This window comes from Macrotis lagotis, chromosome 1 (genome assembly GCF_037893015.1).
Source record: "Macrotis lagotis isolate mMagLag1 chromosome 1, bilby.v1.9.chrom.fasta, whole genome shotgun sequence".
In the NCBI taxonomy this organism is placed as follows: domain Eukaryota; kingdom Metazoa; phylum Chordata; class Mammalia; order Peramelemorphia; family Peramelidae; genus Macrotis; species Macrotis lagotis.
The window spans coordinates 574,034,224-574,049,627 of NC_133658.1; the positions used below are offsets into that span (position 1 = coordinate 574,034,224).

The 15,404-nt window shown below is 35.5% G+C and overlaps 1 protein-coding gene across 3 annotated transcripts in view; it reads right to left on the reverse strand.

Moving 5' to 3' along the window:
• Positions 1 to 911: 911 nt before the first annotated feature.
• RABL3 (RAB, member of RAS oncogene family like 3) overlaps positions 912 to 15,404 on the reverse strand; it is a 62,245-nt gene continuing 47,752 nt past the window's right edge. For 2 of the 3 annotated variants that reach the window (XM_074214604.1, XM_074214605.1), the window contains 4 exons: positions 11,571 to 11,721; positions 5,787 to 5,858; positions 1,801 to 1,839; positions 912 to 1,148 (listed from right to left, as the gene is read on the reverse strand). In XM_074214604.1, the coding sequence (XP_074070705.1) occupies positions 1,083 to 1,148; positions 1,801 to 1,839; positions 5,787 to 5,858; positions 11,571 to 11,721 (328 nt within the window). In that variant the 3' untranslated portion in view covers positions 912 to 1,082. Of the gene's footprint in view, positions 1,149 to 1,800; positions 1,840 to 5,786; positions 5,859 to 10,977; positions 11,046 to 11,570; positions 11,722 to 15,404 lie in introns of those variants that run through there. The other variant, XM_074214606.1, reaches the window with a different exon arrangement.

Sequence of the window (15,404 nt, forward strand, 5' to 3'; positions counted from 1 at the left end):
TGGCTGGCACCAAGAATAATATTGCTAATTCACTGAGTACATTCGAGTGAACTAAGATTTACTCTTCTGGAGTTGAATTCTACTTCAAATAAGTAAAAAGTGAAGGGTCTGTAAGTCACTTGCTATGGCTTTTTTTTTAATCCCTGCTGGCCTACAAATGCTCCCTGCTTATTTCTAAATAAGTTTCAGTGAGGACTGCAGTCAGGTAGAGCTCAATGGTTATAGGATTCGGGAGCTGCCAACTTCTGACCAATTTTTCTTCTTATTTTTCTGCTACTCTTACTGTTGCCTATGTATTATTAATTTGGATTTAAATTTAACTGCAGCTCTTAGTCAGTCTTTTCTAGTCACTGAGCCATTTGTGAGGAAGAGGGGAAGAAGACAAGACTACTATTGTGAAGAGTATATGATTATGGTAGAGATATAATTAACTCTGCTTTTACATTTTGAAAATGACAAAAAGTTAATGAAAACTAGCTACTATAAACAATTTAAGGACTAACATAAGCTCTCCTCCTAAGAGTTTAAAACAATACTTTTTATACATTTAAAATATACTTTAAATTTAATTGAGACACAGCAAAAAAAAATATAAAAACTGGGCAAGAGTAAATGTTTTTTTTAGGTTTTTTTGGGGTTTTTTTGCAAGGCATTGGGGTTAAGTGGCTCGCCCAAGGACACACAGCTAGGTAATTATTAAGTGTCTGAGGCCGAATTGGAATTCAGGTACTCCTGACTCCAGGGCTGGCGCTCTATCCACTGCACCACCTAGCCGCCCCCAAGAGTAAATTTTTAATGCCTTCCTAAATTGCTGTTTGGTGCTTAAACTTGATAGCATATTCCATTTCCATTATATTAACCACAGAAGCCAAGCACAGAGAAGGAAGAAAGGACTCCATACTCACAAATGGTCCATATTATCATATGCATTTATTTTTCCATTAGTTGGGGGGAGTATGAAGAACAGAATTTTTAAGAGATGCAGAAAAGGCTAGACATTCCAGCCAATACATTGCCCCTGGAGTCCATCAAGAAGAGATAATCTATTTTTTCCGGTTCATCCTTTACAAGGATGAATATATTTAGTCATAATGAAGATTCTTTAGAAGTCCTCCACCAAATCTTTTTCGGTCAGGAAAACCAGGCATCTATAGGGTAGGAAGAGGAAAAAGTTATGTTTAAAGCAGATGTAGCACATCCCTATCCCTAATAACATGTCTGTCTTTCTCTCTTATTTCTCATTTTCTCTAGTGAAACAACCCAGTGAGATCACACATTTATATTGTGGAATTAGTTTTTAGGAAAGAGTTTTCTAAGAAATTCAAACTGTAAGAATAAGGTAGGGTAAAAACGCTGCCCAAGTATAGGTACCAAACAGGTAAAGGTAAACTCCTTAAACAGTAGTATAACCTAAATTAAAAAAGGAGAAATTCAATGCGAAGATTGAACATCAGATACTTAATATATGAGTTTAAAATGTATTGTTTCCATTACAATAATCTGTTATTTAATGACAGGAATAGAAGAAAACAGGACATGTGGTTCCTTTTGGTCAAGAGGAATCTCTGTCACTTCATATTTTTTTAATTTCCCTAAAGAGTTTTAGAAATCAAACTATTCCAAATGTAAGGGTTAGGTGTAATGATACCAATCTACTGAGAATCATTATGGTCTTTATCATTTAATACCTAAGATCAGGAAAACATTTCTAGAGCCAATGTACCTCATAAAAGGCAAAACTTGGCACCTAAACTCTAGCTATAGGCTTTGTTTTTCTGAAAGAAAAAGATGGTCACTGACCTGGTTACCATCTCGAATAAAGTATCTTTTCTCTATAACCTATTAGAAATAGAAAGAAGAATTTAGCAAATGCAAAAAAACACATATCTGGAAAATGTGGTTAACAGTGATAGCTACCCAGGGGACTGAAAAGCTTATCCACAATTAATAGACCTTAATTAATCTATAATTAAGAGGCTTCATACAATTTACAACAAAATCTGTTTCCTGTTCATTTAGAGCACAGAGCTAATCAGGTCAAGGTTGTGAATTTGATCTCCATTTGTATAGTTAGCTATGCTCTTTTTCATTACCATAGATTGAACCCTTAATTCAAATATTTCATTAACAACTGCATGTCCTTATTCTTAGTCACAAAGAAGGTCTTTAAGAGAATGAATGGAGTTATGTAAAGCAATTAGTGAAAACACAACTGAAAATAGCAGTTAAAATGTTAGTATTATCTTATTATATGATGGAGAACATCTGAAAAATAATTAATATCAATCTTTGCTGTTGCAGGGGCTGGAGCTAGGATAAATTTCACTGTAACAAGAGGGCACAGGTAGGGAGCAAATGTGTCTCCATGGGAATAACAACTTAATAAAAATCCTTCTGGGAAAATTTACGTTCAAAATCTAAGGGCAGAAATTCTATACTTTTCCTTACATGGAACTGTGTGGGTACTGTCTACATGGTGGTAAGGAGCACACGCCACTCTCTTCCCTTTTGATTATGTGTATGTTTCCCCATAAGTCCTACTTGTTCCTTCAGTGACTCAAGGATGTCAATGTATCTACCACCTGGACTTCGTCTTTGCTTTATGATCAGCCCACTTCTTTTCCAGGGCTAAAAGTAACACCCTTATGCAACTTCTCAAGCAAACACTGCTGGTAATATGTCTGTCATGCATCTTTCTATTTCCAGCTCTCTTTTTAATTCTTCTGAGATGATAATTCATCAGTGAACAGCATTACTCTGAGAATAATGTTATTCACTGGTTTCATTCATTCAATGGTAATTCAATAGTTTCTCAGTAGAGATCAATTTGAGACCTCTATGCAATTTCCCAAATACAATCCATCCCGAGAGCCCCTTCCAACTCCATCCTTGGCCCAAAGCCTTATCCACTGGCAGCATTTATCCAAGCATATTTAAGGGCTAAGTCAATAGGCTACCTGTCCAACTACATGAGTTTTTCATCCATTTTTTGTCTCTCTAGAGAGGAATATGGGAGTGATTAATCGTACATTGTTATGGATTTCTCTAAGGCAGTTTTATAGTGCTCTATCAAGACAAAAAAGGGACATGTGGAAACTTCACTAACGAAAGTAAAACTTTCTTTCATTTGGACTTTATGAAGAACATTTGCCATGACACCAGATGACATCTCTGTTGAACATACATTGATCAGCTTGTTTGAATACCTTCTTTGATTTAAGTGCTCATCAGACTGCTGAGCAAAGCTACCTTTGTGGTCCCATCAGTCATGGATTTTTCTATGATTCTGAGGTGTGTGTGTGTGTGTGTGTGTGTGTGTGTGTGAGAGAGAGAGAGAGGGACCGTAACTGAGGAGAACTGTCAAAGTTATTCAAAGTCAAGTGCTTTTTTCAAATTAGCAAACAAAATGAGAACTTAACACAACTTACAGTTGTATGGTTATATTGATATGAAAATCTACAGAAAAGCATCTTCTAAATCCTGCCTGTTCCTTTCTCATGGCACTCATCAAGAATTCCTTTAATATGGGAATATTTTGCTCTCAAAGATTTTATAGAGATGAGAAAGCAAGCAATATGAGTTCATATTCCATAGTTACAATTATCTTCTTGGCTGTCTTTATGTGTAAAACTAATATTTGTGATTTTTCTCATTCTTTTGCAATCACTCTTTTTTAAAGACACCTTGAGAATTCTTCTTTTAATAACTTGAGGGTTAAAGTATACCCTAGAACACAAATATTTTCTGGGTATACTTGGTCAAGTCTAGCCATTCTTTCCTATATCTTTTAAGCATAATTACCAGTTTTCTCCAGGCATACTGGGTACTATGTACTACATGTGTGGTACCTCATTAGTGGTGCTACATTAGTAATCTATGAAAGATGTCAATGAAAATAAATAGGAATTCTAGCAGATCTACTCTATTTTGTACCTCTTGTTTTCCTACTTTTAGTTCTGTTTCCAAATGCTCTGGGAATAAGTCATTTCTTCCTGAACTGTATTTTGCTATCACATGACAATATTACTTAAAATATATCTAGTTCTTTTGTTCATAATGTTTTACTAATAAGTACTAGGTGAGATCACCCAAGGATCTGATCCATATGACAATTCTTAAGTACAAAAGCAAAGATATTTGCTAATCTAATACCAAACCCTAAATTTTCTGGGGTAAAGAAAGCCTTGAAGCTCAGGCTTTTTCAGTCTTATTTTTCTTATGTGCTAGAGAGCACAGAATCTAGAATTATATCCGTTAGGACACAGGTAATTCCTTCTGATCATGCGGGGGGGGGGGGCGAGAAGACAATAGAATACTCCTTTTCCAGAAATCTCTCTGCAGAAAACATGTTTGTGTATGTGTGTGTATGTCTATGTGTGCTTGTGTATGTATTTCTATGTGCATTTGTGTCTGTGTCTGCCTCACTCAAATATATGATGATTTTCACTGATCATCTGGTTGTTATTCTAATCCTATAAATGTCAATTCTTGCTCACCTTCTTTTCCTAGAAACTTCCAAACCAAGCCAAAAACCAATCCGATCTAATCCAAAAGCTACAGATAAAATGTTGGATATGTGCAAGACATATAAGGTACTGGAGATACAAGGGCAAAAGGGCATCCCAAGAAAAGAAACTTATAGGGAAGGAGAGATTACTAGTCTTGACTCTCCTACCCAGTATTCCACTTCTTTTTCTCTCCCCCACTTCTCCCATGAATTGCTACCAAATAAAAGACAACCCAGGCTCTGCTGGGCCTGCCAGCAGAACAGTTTGAACAGGTTGGGGTAGAGAAGTGGGTACTATGGTGAGAAAAGGTAAAAAATAATTTAAGGAACATTTAATAAGTACAGTCTGAGAGCTAGGAACTGAAGACATGAATATGAAAAAAGGCAGTCCCTGCACTCCAGCAGTTTATAATCTGATACAGAGATAAGACATGAACACAAATAAGCAGGAGACCATGACCAAAGAAGAGATCCAAATAAAATGTCCCATTAAAGTTTGATGAAGGAAAACCTCTTTCACTTGTGAGGACAAGAGAAGTCTTGGTAAAAGAAAGGTCCCAAGGCTGAAAGGAAGATGTCAGTTCTGGGAAGTAAAGAATTCTTTCTGCTTTCCAGTTTTGTTTTGTTTTTTTTACTATGCAATATGAACACAGAGTTTACAGTACTGATTTGAGCAGGACTACAGATACGTGACTTTGCCAAGGCAAAGACAAACAGTGCCCTCATTTGTGAGCATGCTGAGTCATCCTACATTTTAATCCCATTTCAGCACTCCAAGAATAGGTCAATAGCTGGAATTCAAAAGGCTTTGAAAGGGAATTATCAGGAGGTCAACTTCAAGTGGAGCAACAACTTTAGAAATTACATGTATGTCTGGGATTAATAAGTATTTAGAATTAGCCTAGCAAATCAAACAATTCTTTGGACTTGTATTAGCATCAGGTAAGTAGCTTTTTTTTAGAAATGTGTATACAAAGTTGGAAAAATAAACCCTATTTAAAGTCAGACGTGTGATCCATTGCCTTAAAATGACAAAAATGAAAAATTTAAACTCTGGTAGTCATTAGTTATCCTTTGTGGATAAAGTGATGTTGCTGATGGTACAAATCCTTCAGCAAGCAGTAAGGAATTAACCCAACAGATAAGGACACATTAGATGTTCCCTAGGTGGCTAAGTTCAGCCTGAAGGAAGAAAGGGACACTGAGAACTAGGTCCTTAACTATCATAATACACAGGATCCTAGTTATATTAGAAAAGAAAGCACAAGTGAGCATTTACCTTATCAAAAAATCTGCTCAGCTTGACAGCATTGGAAGATCCTGCAGCAAAGTAGCGGGGATTTGTGCAGTCCTTGAAAAGGAAAGAAAAATCTATGATGAGCAGGAATATATATTTTTCAACAAAGCACTTTATTAGTTATATTATTATTAATCTATAGAGAACTAAATAGTTTCTATAGGTGGTTTTCAAATTGCAACTGATAACTGAGAAAGCAATGAATTATAAAAAGTCTAAGAGAAAGGTAGAGTTGCCTATTTTTTGGTGAACAATCAATCATTTCTATGGTCTACTTTGAATCAGTTGATTCAGAAAATAACACAGAGAGATAGGTTTATAATGTTAACACTTTATGAATGAAGAATCAATCAGTCCACAAGCATTCATTAAAATACCTACCATTTGATAGAGACACAGAGAATGTTGAAGGCACTAAGAACCTAATTAATTTAAGGCCACATTGGGAATTAGAAATAGAATCATCACTAAAAAAGAAGTCTTCAATTCTAATGTGCTAATCTTCCCAGAACATTCACTCATAACCAAATGTGACATGAAAAATCATTTCAAACTCTTGGGTCAAATGTAATATTAGACACAAACATAATTACTACCTCCAGAGACTCAAAATGCCATGCTTAGGACTCATGGTATAGCGGATACAGGGTCCCAGAGAAGATGTACTTGTTAAAAAAGAAAGAAAAAGAAAAGGCTGAAGGCAGTTGGTTAAGAAATTCCCTCTTGGTGTATTAAATATTTTTATCTATTTTATCAATTTATCTATTTTCTGAGATACCTAATAAGTACTCTATAAATAAAACTATAGAATACTGTTTATAGAAATTAAGATAGATCTAAATAATTAGAGAAATATCAATTTCTCAAAAGTAGTTCGAACCTATGTGACTTTTTATTTGACAAAAAAAAAAACTGAGAAAACTGGACATTATTTCAGGAATTAGGTTCAGCTAAACCACTACTAAGTTTATGCTCCAGAGAAAACAAACAAAGAAAAAAATACCTAAATGTACAAAAACTTTTATAGCAGCTTTGTTTGCAGTGGCAAAGAACTAGAAATTAAGGGGGTCTCGTTTAATTGGGAAATGACTGACTAAATTATGGTATGTAATTGTGATAGAATACTATTGTGCTGTAAGAAATTATAGCGATGGTTTCAAGAAAACCTGGGAAGACTTGTATGAACTGATGAAGAGCAAAGTGAATAGAATTAAAAGTCCAATTTATTTACCAACAGCAGTGTAAAAAGGAACAACTATGAATGATTTAAAGAACATAACCATTGCAATGATTGATTATGATACCAGAGATACTAGAGTAAATATGCAGAATGAGGCCAAAAGCCTGCTTGAGTATGCATACTTTTTATAATAGTTTTGTTTTTCTTTTGTCTTTTCAGTAGAGTGGGGAGAGAAAAGGGAAAAATGCTTGATAATTGAAAAAAATAAAATTACTATTTTTTTTGTTTTTTAAAAAATATTTACCTGTTGGATATAAGCAGCATGAACATATATAGAAGTTAAGTCTCTATAGAATCATCACCTATCTGGAAGTGGGGTACATGGGCAGAATTTTTAGTCATTCAGTACTATGTAAATCAAATGAGCCTGCCCCAATCTACCTTTCTAATCTCATTTCCCTCTACACTCATTCATGTACCTTATGGTTCCACCAAACCGGGCCACATCATAGTTCCTTTGCTTGTACTATTCCCCCTACCTAGAATAAAACTTCTTCCTCTCTATGACTCTATGACCCTGCCCATCCTTCAAGATCTAGCTCTCATGACATTTCCTCCATGAAATCTTTCCACAAATGGGAGTAATCACTTTCTCTTCTGAAAAAAAAAACACTTTAGATTTCATTTATTGTTCTTTCACATTACACTGTGTATTTTAATTATCTGTATAAATCTCTTTTCTTCCCTACTATAGGAGAAAAAAAAGCCTGAAACAAGGAGGATGGTTTAAGAGAACTATTATTGACAGGTGGCAAAAATGAAGAGGGTCCTGTGGAAAGGGATCAAACAGGAGGTCCTGACAGTGACATGAAAAGATAAAGGTTATGTCTACTCTTCTTGGATGTACATATCAAAGTGTTTAAATTCCCATTTCCCACACCTTGCAAGAGAGAGAGATGCTAACAATTGTAGTGGCTTCAAGAATAAGCCCCATTTTTATGAGCACACAAAATATGTGAAGTGAGAAAGGGAGAGGTGTGGGACAAGAGGAAGTTTTTCATTGTTTTCTTTAAATTTTATTGATTTATTTTGAACATTTATTTGAAATTTTTTTTGAGTTCTGAATTATCTCCCTCCTTTTGACCCTTTCCCCAACACACTGAGAAGGTAAAAAATGTGATACCAATTATACATGTTAAATCTTGTAAACACATTTCCATATCAGTCATATTGCAAAAAAAAAAGGCAAGAGAAAGAAAGTGAAAAAATTATGCTTCAATATGCATTCAGACTCTATCAGTTCTTTCTCTGGAGGCCGGATTTTTTTTTTTAATCCTAGGTCCTTTGGAATTATTCTAGATTATTTCAGTATTCTTGAGAGTCATATCATGAGAATATAAATTCTATCAGATACTTTAATTGAATGAGTTTTACAAGTTTGAACCTTAAAATATGCTATGTTTGTTGCCCCAAGAATAGGTGAGATCAATGGATAATGTGGTTAAGTTTGAGAAAGTTCATCCGGGGATTTGTTACCATGTAATTATTTTTTTTAGCTACAATAATTCATTAAGCTATGCCTTGAGGCAGGGAGACATTGAATGCTCACAGAGGAAATTATAAATCTTTGATTACCGAAGGAAGTATTTCACATACTTTGATTAGATATTCATGTACAAACTGTACTCTGATCTCTTCCATTGTTCATTATATAAACAATGCTTTGAATGATGTACTATAATACATTTTTGTTTAAACTATATAATTGTATTGCCAGACTTTTTTTTTTGGCTAGATTTAAGAAGAATCATCACTCAATAAATTTGTGATCAACAAAAATATAATGGCATTCAAATGGCTAGACTGTCCTCTTTTTGGTGAATAAACTTGCTCATTGCACTCCAATTTCTGTGACTATTATTTCTAATTAGGGTGGGGTTTTTTTGGTGTTAACTTCTCTCAATTTCATTTCCCTGGTCCTCAGTGCTCTTTCCTATTTTTAATTATTATTAGTCAGCTTCATAGGCTGGTCACTGTCAAAAATCCAAAGTTATTTATCAAAAGAGTGAACTCTTTGGAGGTACTCAAACTCTATCAGATGTTTTCCAGATCCTAAAAATATGTTAAACTAGTCCCATTCTTGTTAGAGGATGATGAATGACATACTCTAGACTAATCAGGGAAACCTATAGACACTGTTAACACAAAAAAATTTTTGATTGAAATCAAAATGGAATAAAATAAATTCTGATTTCAATTTAGTCCATTTTTCTTCTGGGCACTGTAAAAATTGAGTAATCTCAGAACTGCTAGTACCAGGACATGGTGTACTCTTCATTGGAGCTGCCCTTCAATATTTCAAAGTCCAGTGCTGATTCTCCAGGCATTTCTACTAAATTCTCTCTGGTAACAAATGAAGGAGATATGGAGACTAAGAAGTCAGCTTTGCCTTAAGGTACTGTTATTATTAAAGTGAAGAGCCCACATTCCACTGCAAAACAGAATGTAAACAATTCAAGAGAATGGACTAAGGGGAAGGTGATCTGGTGTTAGGATCCTGATAAAGGGTAGAAACTATTCGCCCACTTGTAGAGGGGCATGAACTGGAGGTAAATGATTTGCAAAGAGCTGCCATTATCATTTATATCTATAACCCTTACAATGCATCTGCAACAGAAATGTTGACCAAGGTTACGGAGTAGCCTATGTGCATTCTTCCCCATTTGACACAGCTTGACCTACAAGGGAATACTATCATATGGTATTGTTAGCAATAAGCCCTAACTGTGCTAACTGGCTCAGAATGGGGTTTAGTAATCTGCAGTATATTGCAGTATGGAAAGAACTAATAACTTTCAGCTTATCTAGTAATCCCACTGTGTGATATTCAGTCCTCAAAGCCTATGTAAGCATTCCAATGTTTATAGAGGAATTTAAGTGATTAGGATAGATTCAATTCCTTCATATGCCTGACTGCCCTTCACTGTAGATTTTGAAGCAGACATAATTAATTGACTCACTTAAGAAAGGAGCAACTGAGGCACAGAAATAATGATATTGTCCATTTCATCATCCCCCATTCAAACTTAGCTTTTGTTTTTCCTCTTCATAACAGTATAAACCAATCATGTTCATCATGTACAAGTAAATTATCAAAATGCACAGTGTCAGAATCTGTGAAAGATAACTTTATATCAGGTATATTTGAGAGAATAAGTGCTTCTTAAGTGCTTACTACCAGACTAGGTGCCAAAAATAGGCAGTGTCTAATAAATTGTCACAGAGAGAACTTGTTCAGATAAATGACATATACTTTTAAGTGATCAAAAGGTCAAAACATATAGGTTATTGAGAAAAGAACAATAGCCACGAAACTCTCAACTAAACCTAGAATATAGCCATGTCTCTACCAATAACTGGGTCTCAGTTTCCTCATTTGTAAAGTGAGAGAGGTAGATCAGACACTAATTTAAGCTTCATGTAATATTCTGCATCAAACAGAAAGGAAAAGTTAGAAAGAAACTTCAAGGGATAGAATATGCTATTAGGGAAATTATAATAGAAGAAAATATGGACTGGACATGAAACAAAGGGAAGGGAAGAGAGGCAGACAGAATACTCGAGAAAATATGGACTGGACATGAAACAAAGGGAAGGGAAGAGAGGCAGACAATCAGAATACTCTCCTGGTATACTGCCAAGGTTAGGAGAAATCAAGGAAGTCCTCCAGTATTTGGGCAGACCCTCTGTGATGGACTTAGGAGAGGTCATGGAAAAGAATTGGACTGAATGATTAGGAAGGAACACACTGTGATCTGTATCACTGAAGACAGAATCTAAACTGACAAAGTCACTGATCTGTCTGAGAATTTTTAAAGTTAAAATGACATTTATCCTTCATTTTCGAAGAAGACCATGACATCAGGGAGGTGATGCCATGACAAGCACATGAATGTGGATTTGAGTGAGGGGCTGCTATGCTAAGTCACCAACCTCACTTTCTCTTCCAGAACCATCTGGGTCCAGTGGCCAGACAGGAATCAGGATGACTGGAGATGGCCCTAGATGTGAGACAATCAGGATTAAATGACTTGTCCAAGGTCACATAGCTAGTAAGTGGCAAGTGTCTCAGGTTGGAATCGAACTCCCATCTTTCTGAATCCAAGACCAGTGCTGTATCCATTGTGCCACCTAGCTGCTAGAGCACATTTAAGTATCCATTATATGAAATGACCTATAATATCTCAGGGTCCCTTAACTCAATGAAGATAGGCTTTTCTAATAATACAAGCATCTGCTGATGAAATACCCAGGCTGTTTGTGGTCAGGAGGCACAGTGGGTAGTGGGTTAGGCCTCGGGTCAGTTCCAATCCTGATTCGAACACTTACTAGCTGTGTTTGAAGCTGAGCAAGTCAATTAAACTCTGTTGGCCTCAGCTTTCTCATTTATAAGATGGTTATAATAATAGTACCTACCTCCCAGGGATGTTGCCATTTGGGAGGAATTATAAAACCTATAGCACAGTGTCTGACTATACTTAGTAAACACTATATAAATGTTTGCTATAACTATTATTATTACCCACCAAATTAATCTCTTCTGCATTGAAATCTTCAGCCAAGAAAGCAATTCTAGTTAGAACTTCATTGCGTTTAGCTTCATGAATTTGGTCCAGTTTGGTTCCTATTACCAACAGGGGGATTTGGTTATCAGCAAATTGTTCTCGGTCATAATCCCTGTTAAAAATAATAACAAAAAAGTGAAAATTTTAGATTTTTAATAGAAAAAATCTGTATTTATTTTACTGATAACACACATCCCATAATTGTTTACCATTTACACATTCATTTAAAAATAATAAGTACATCAATAAGTACAAATATTCAAAAGCATAACAAGAATGAAACCTTTCATTTCAAATAAAACAGGAAGAATTGCCACAACAAACTCTTTTTAGAATGTCTTTTAAACCTTATTACAAAAAGCACCAAATAACATAGGGATGATTAAAATACACATTTTCAAATATATTTAAATCTCAATCTAAACAAATCAAATAATATCATGATATCACAATGAATCACAATTCAATGCCATTCAATTCAATAAGAACTTTTTTTTAGGTTTTGTTGTTGTTGTTGTTTTGCAAGGCAATGGGGTTAAGTGGCTTGTCCAAAGCCACACAGCTAGGTAATTATTAAGTGTCTGAGGCTGGATTTGAACTCAGATCCTCCTGACTCCAGGGCCAGTGCTCTATCCACTGTGCCACCTAGCTGCCCCAAGAACTTTTTTGAGTACCTACTTTATAGCAAGCTGGGGCAACTAGATGGCGCAGTGAATACAGCATTGGCCTTGGAATCAGGAGGGTAGGAGTTTGAATCCAGCCTCTGACACTTACTAGCTATGTGACCTTGTGCAAGTTATTTAACACTGATTGGTCCACACCCAGGGTCATCTCAAGTCATCCTGATTCATATCTGATCACTGGATCCAGATAGTTCTGAAGGAGAGTGAGGCTGGTGACTTAGCACAGCCCCCTTCACTCAAATCCAATTCATATGTTTGTCATGGCATCACCTTCTTGATGTCATGGTCTTCTTCAAGAAGGAAGAACAAAACATTATATAGCAGGCACTGTTAGGCACTGGATTATAAGGACCAGGAATGAAACAGTGCCTAACCTCAGTTTACTGATTACTAAGAAAAAACAAGATGACTACAAAAAAGAAAATGCAAAATACATACAAAGACAATGAAATGTAATAGGGGAGAGAACTCACAACTTGTAGGATCAAGAAAGGTTTCTGTCTTAAAAAAAATTCAGAATTCTAAGAGATGATGGTGGGGTCAGGAACAAGTCCTCATCACTGATCAATGTGGTTCCCTCAACACGAAGTAGTTGAGATGCACCATATTTCTTTGGTCTATAAATAGCTTTCTGGGCAACATAAAAATGATACCTTCTTAGAGGTTGGAAGAACTATCCTGCTGGTAAACCCTATGGGGTATATGGGAAGCTCAAAAGGAAAGCATGGGAGAAAAGAGGTTTTAGGTTGCTTTCCAAACTGAAGATTTTCAGAACAGCTGTGTTAACATCATTCTTGTATGCCTGTGAAACCTAGTCTATCAGCTACATGTCAGAAAACTAAATAGCTTCCATTTGAAATGTCTTAGGAAGATTCTGAAGATCATCTGGCAGGAGAAGGTACCAGACACTGAGGTCTTTTCTTAAGCTAAACTGCCAAGCATACAACATTACTACAGAGAGTGCAACTACAATGGCCTGGTCATGTAGTTTGAATGTCAAATATACACTTACTAAAACACTATTTTATAGAGAACTTATTCAAAGAAGATGCTCATAAGGTGGTCAGAAGAAGCAATGCAAGGTCACTCGCAAGGTCTCTCTGAAGAGCTTTGGAACTGATTACATTATATGGTAGATGCTGGCAAAGCAACACTGAGCATGATATGCCTTTATCAAAGAAGATGCTGTTTTCTATGAGCAAAGTAAAACTGCAGTAGCTCAAAAGAAATGTGATATGTTCAAATTTAGAGACATCTCCATTCAAATGTTCACATTGGACTATTTGAGCCCAACCTGTGGTAGAGCAGTCCAAGCTTATATTGGTCTAATCAGTCACAATCAGTCAAATAAACTGTAACTTGACCCCAACATAGTGACGTCATTTTTGGTTCTCTTCAAGAATGAAGGAAACACCCAACTGCCAAGTGTTCTTTTTAGCACTGGAAATAATTTTTGTGCTAGACAGCTTGGCTCCAATAGATTGTTCACAATTGTAGTACCATTATAGTACCATTTCAAGAATTTAAATTTTAAATTTTAAATTTTCATACATTTCATACATTTTCAAGAGTCATGAAATTATTTTAAGATATTAGTATCATAAAACACAGTGCAAACTAGGATCTCATAAAGAAAATACACAGGAGATCACTATTATTATCTAAGTTGCATTTCTTCTAGAATTTAATATTTGAACTAGGTTCATATTTTATTTCATCAGCAGCATCTTGATTATGAACACTTGTCTCTTTATAATCTACTGATTTTATCTATTTGTCTAGAATCAAAGTTGGAAAAATCAAAGTTCAAAAAAAAACCCTTTAATATTTTGCCCACCCTCTCCCTCAACATGATTTTGCTGGGCTGCCCATAAATATTCAAGTCATTATGTAGCACATTCAATGATATAAATTAGTTCAATAAGTAACCAACATTTTGGCACTATGATTTAAACCAAACACATCTAAAGAAGCTAGAATAAAATTTGAGAAATGCAGACCTACTAGACTTCTGTGGGTCCAAGAGCTTGAGCCAAAGAAAAGAGGATTACTGACAAGCATCCTAATATTTTCCTATTGTTGGGCTGCTAGGTGGTGCAGAAGATAAAGTGCCCTGGACTTGGAGTCAGGAAGACTTGAGTTCAAATCCAATCATGGATAGTTACTAGGTTGTATGACCCTGGGCGAGTAACTTAATCTCTATTTGCCTCTGTTTCATCATGTGTAAAATGAGTCTAAAAATAGTACCTATCTCCTAGGACTGTTGTGAGGATCAAATGAGAGCTTAACTTAGTTCCTGAGACATGATTAGTATTATATAAGTGTTAATAATTACTATTACTACTACTACTACTACTACTCCCGAATGTTGACTCAGAAGAAGATTCATCCAGTAATTATGCCCAGAATTTTGGCTATGGAGTATTTTCACAGCTTCTTGGAGATATCCTAGTATTTGAGAATGTAAGCTAAGGGATTCTGCAGCAGAGCTGCAAGATGGGCAATTCATATTATGCTGCTGAGAACATCCAGGAGCCTCTATGGTCACCCTATGTGGAATGTGACAAGCTCCCAGGTATCCCTTTGGGAATGCACAATGGACAGATCACAAAGAGAAGATGTGTCTCCATGTCATTATGTATGTGTACCTATTAAAATGGAAATTATATTAATAAAACAGAGATGACAAAGAATAGAAAATCAAATATAGATGACCTATGTTTACTTATACAGCTGAGTAAGGAGAAAAAAATAGATCTAGTATGAGGAAAATAGGGGTGCAAAGGAACTGAATTTGGAATAAAAGAACCAGTATTCAAATTATGGTCATTTCTGTCATTTGTTTTGTGGCCCAGGAAAAGCCACTAAGTGTATTTGAGTCTTAGTCTCAGTTTCTTCATTTAGAAAATGAAAGGAGAAGGATTAGATTATTTTTAAGGTAACTTCTAGCTCAAAAGCTATGATCCTATAAAACTTAGACATAAATTGAATAGAAAAACGGGGTAATTTGCAACTAAAAAGCAAACTTATTATTGACATTCAAATCCCAAGAAAACGATCAGAAAATATCAGCGTTCTTTAAGTCTGCAAAAGGGTTATTTACTGAACTCAT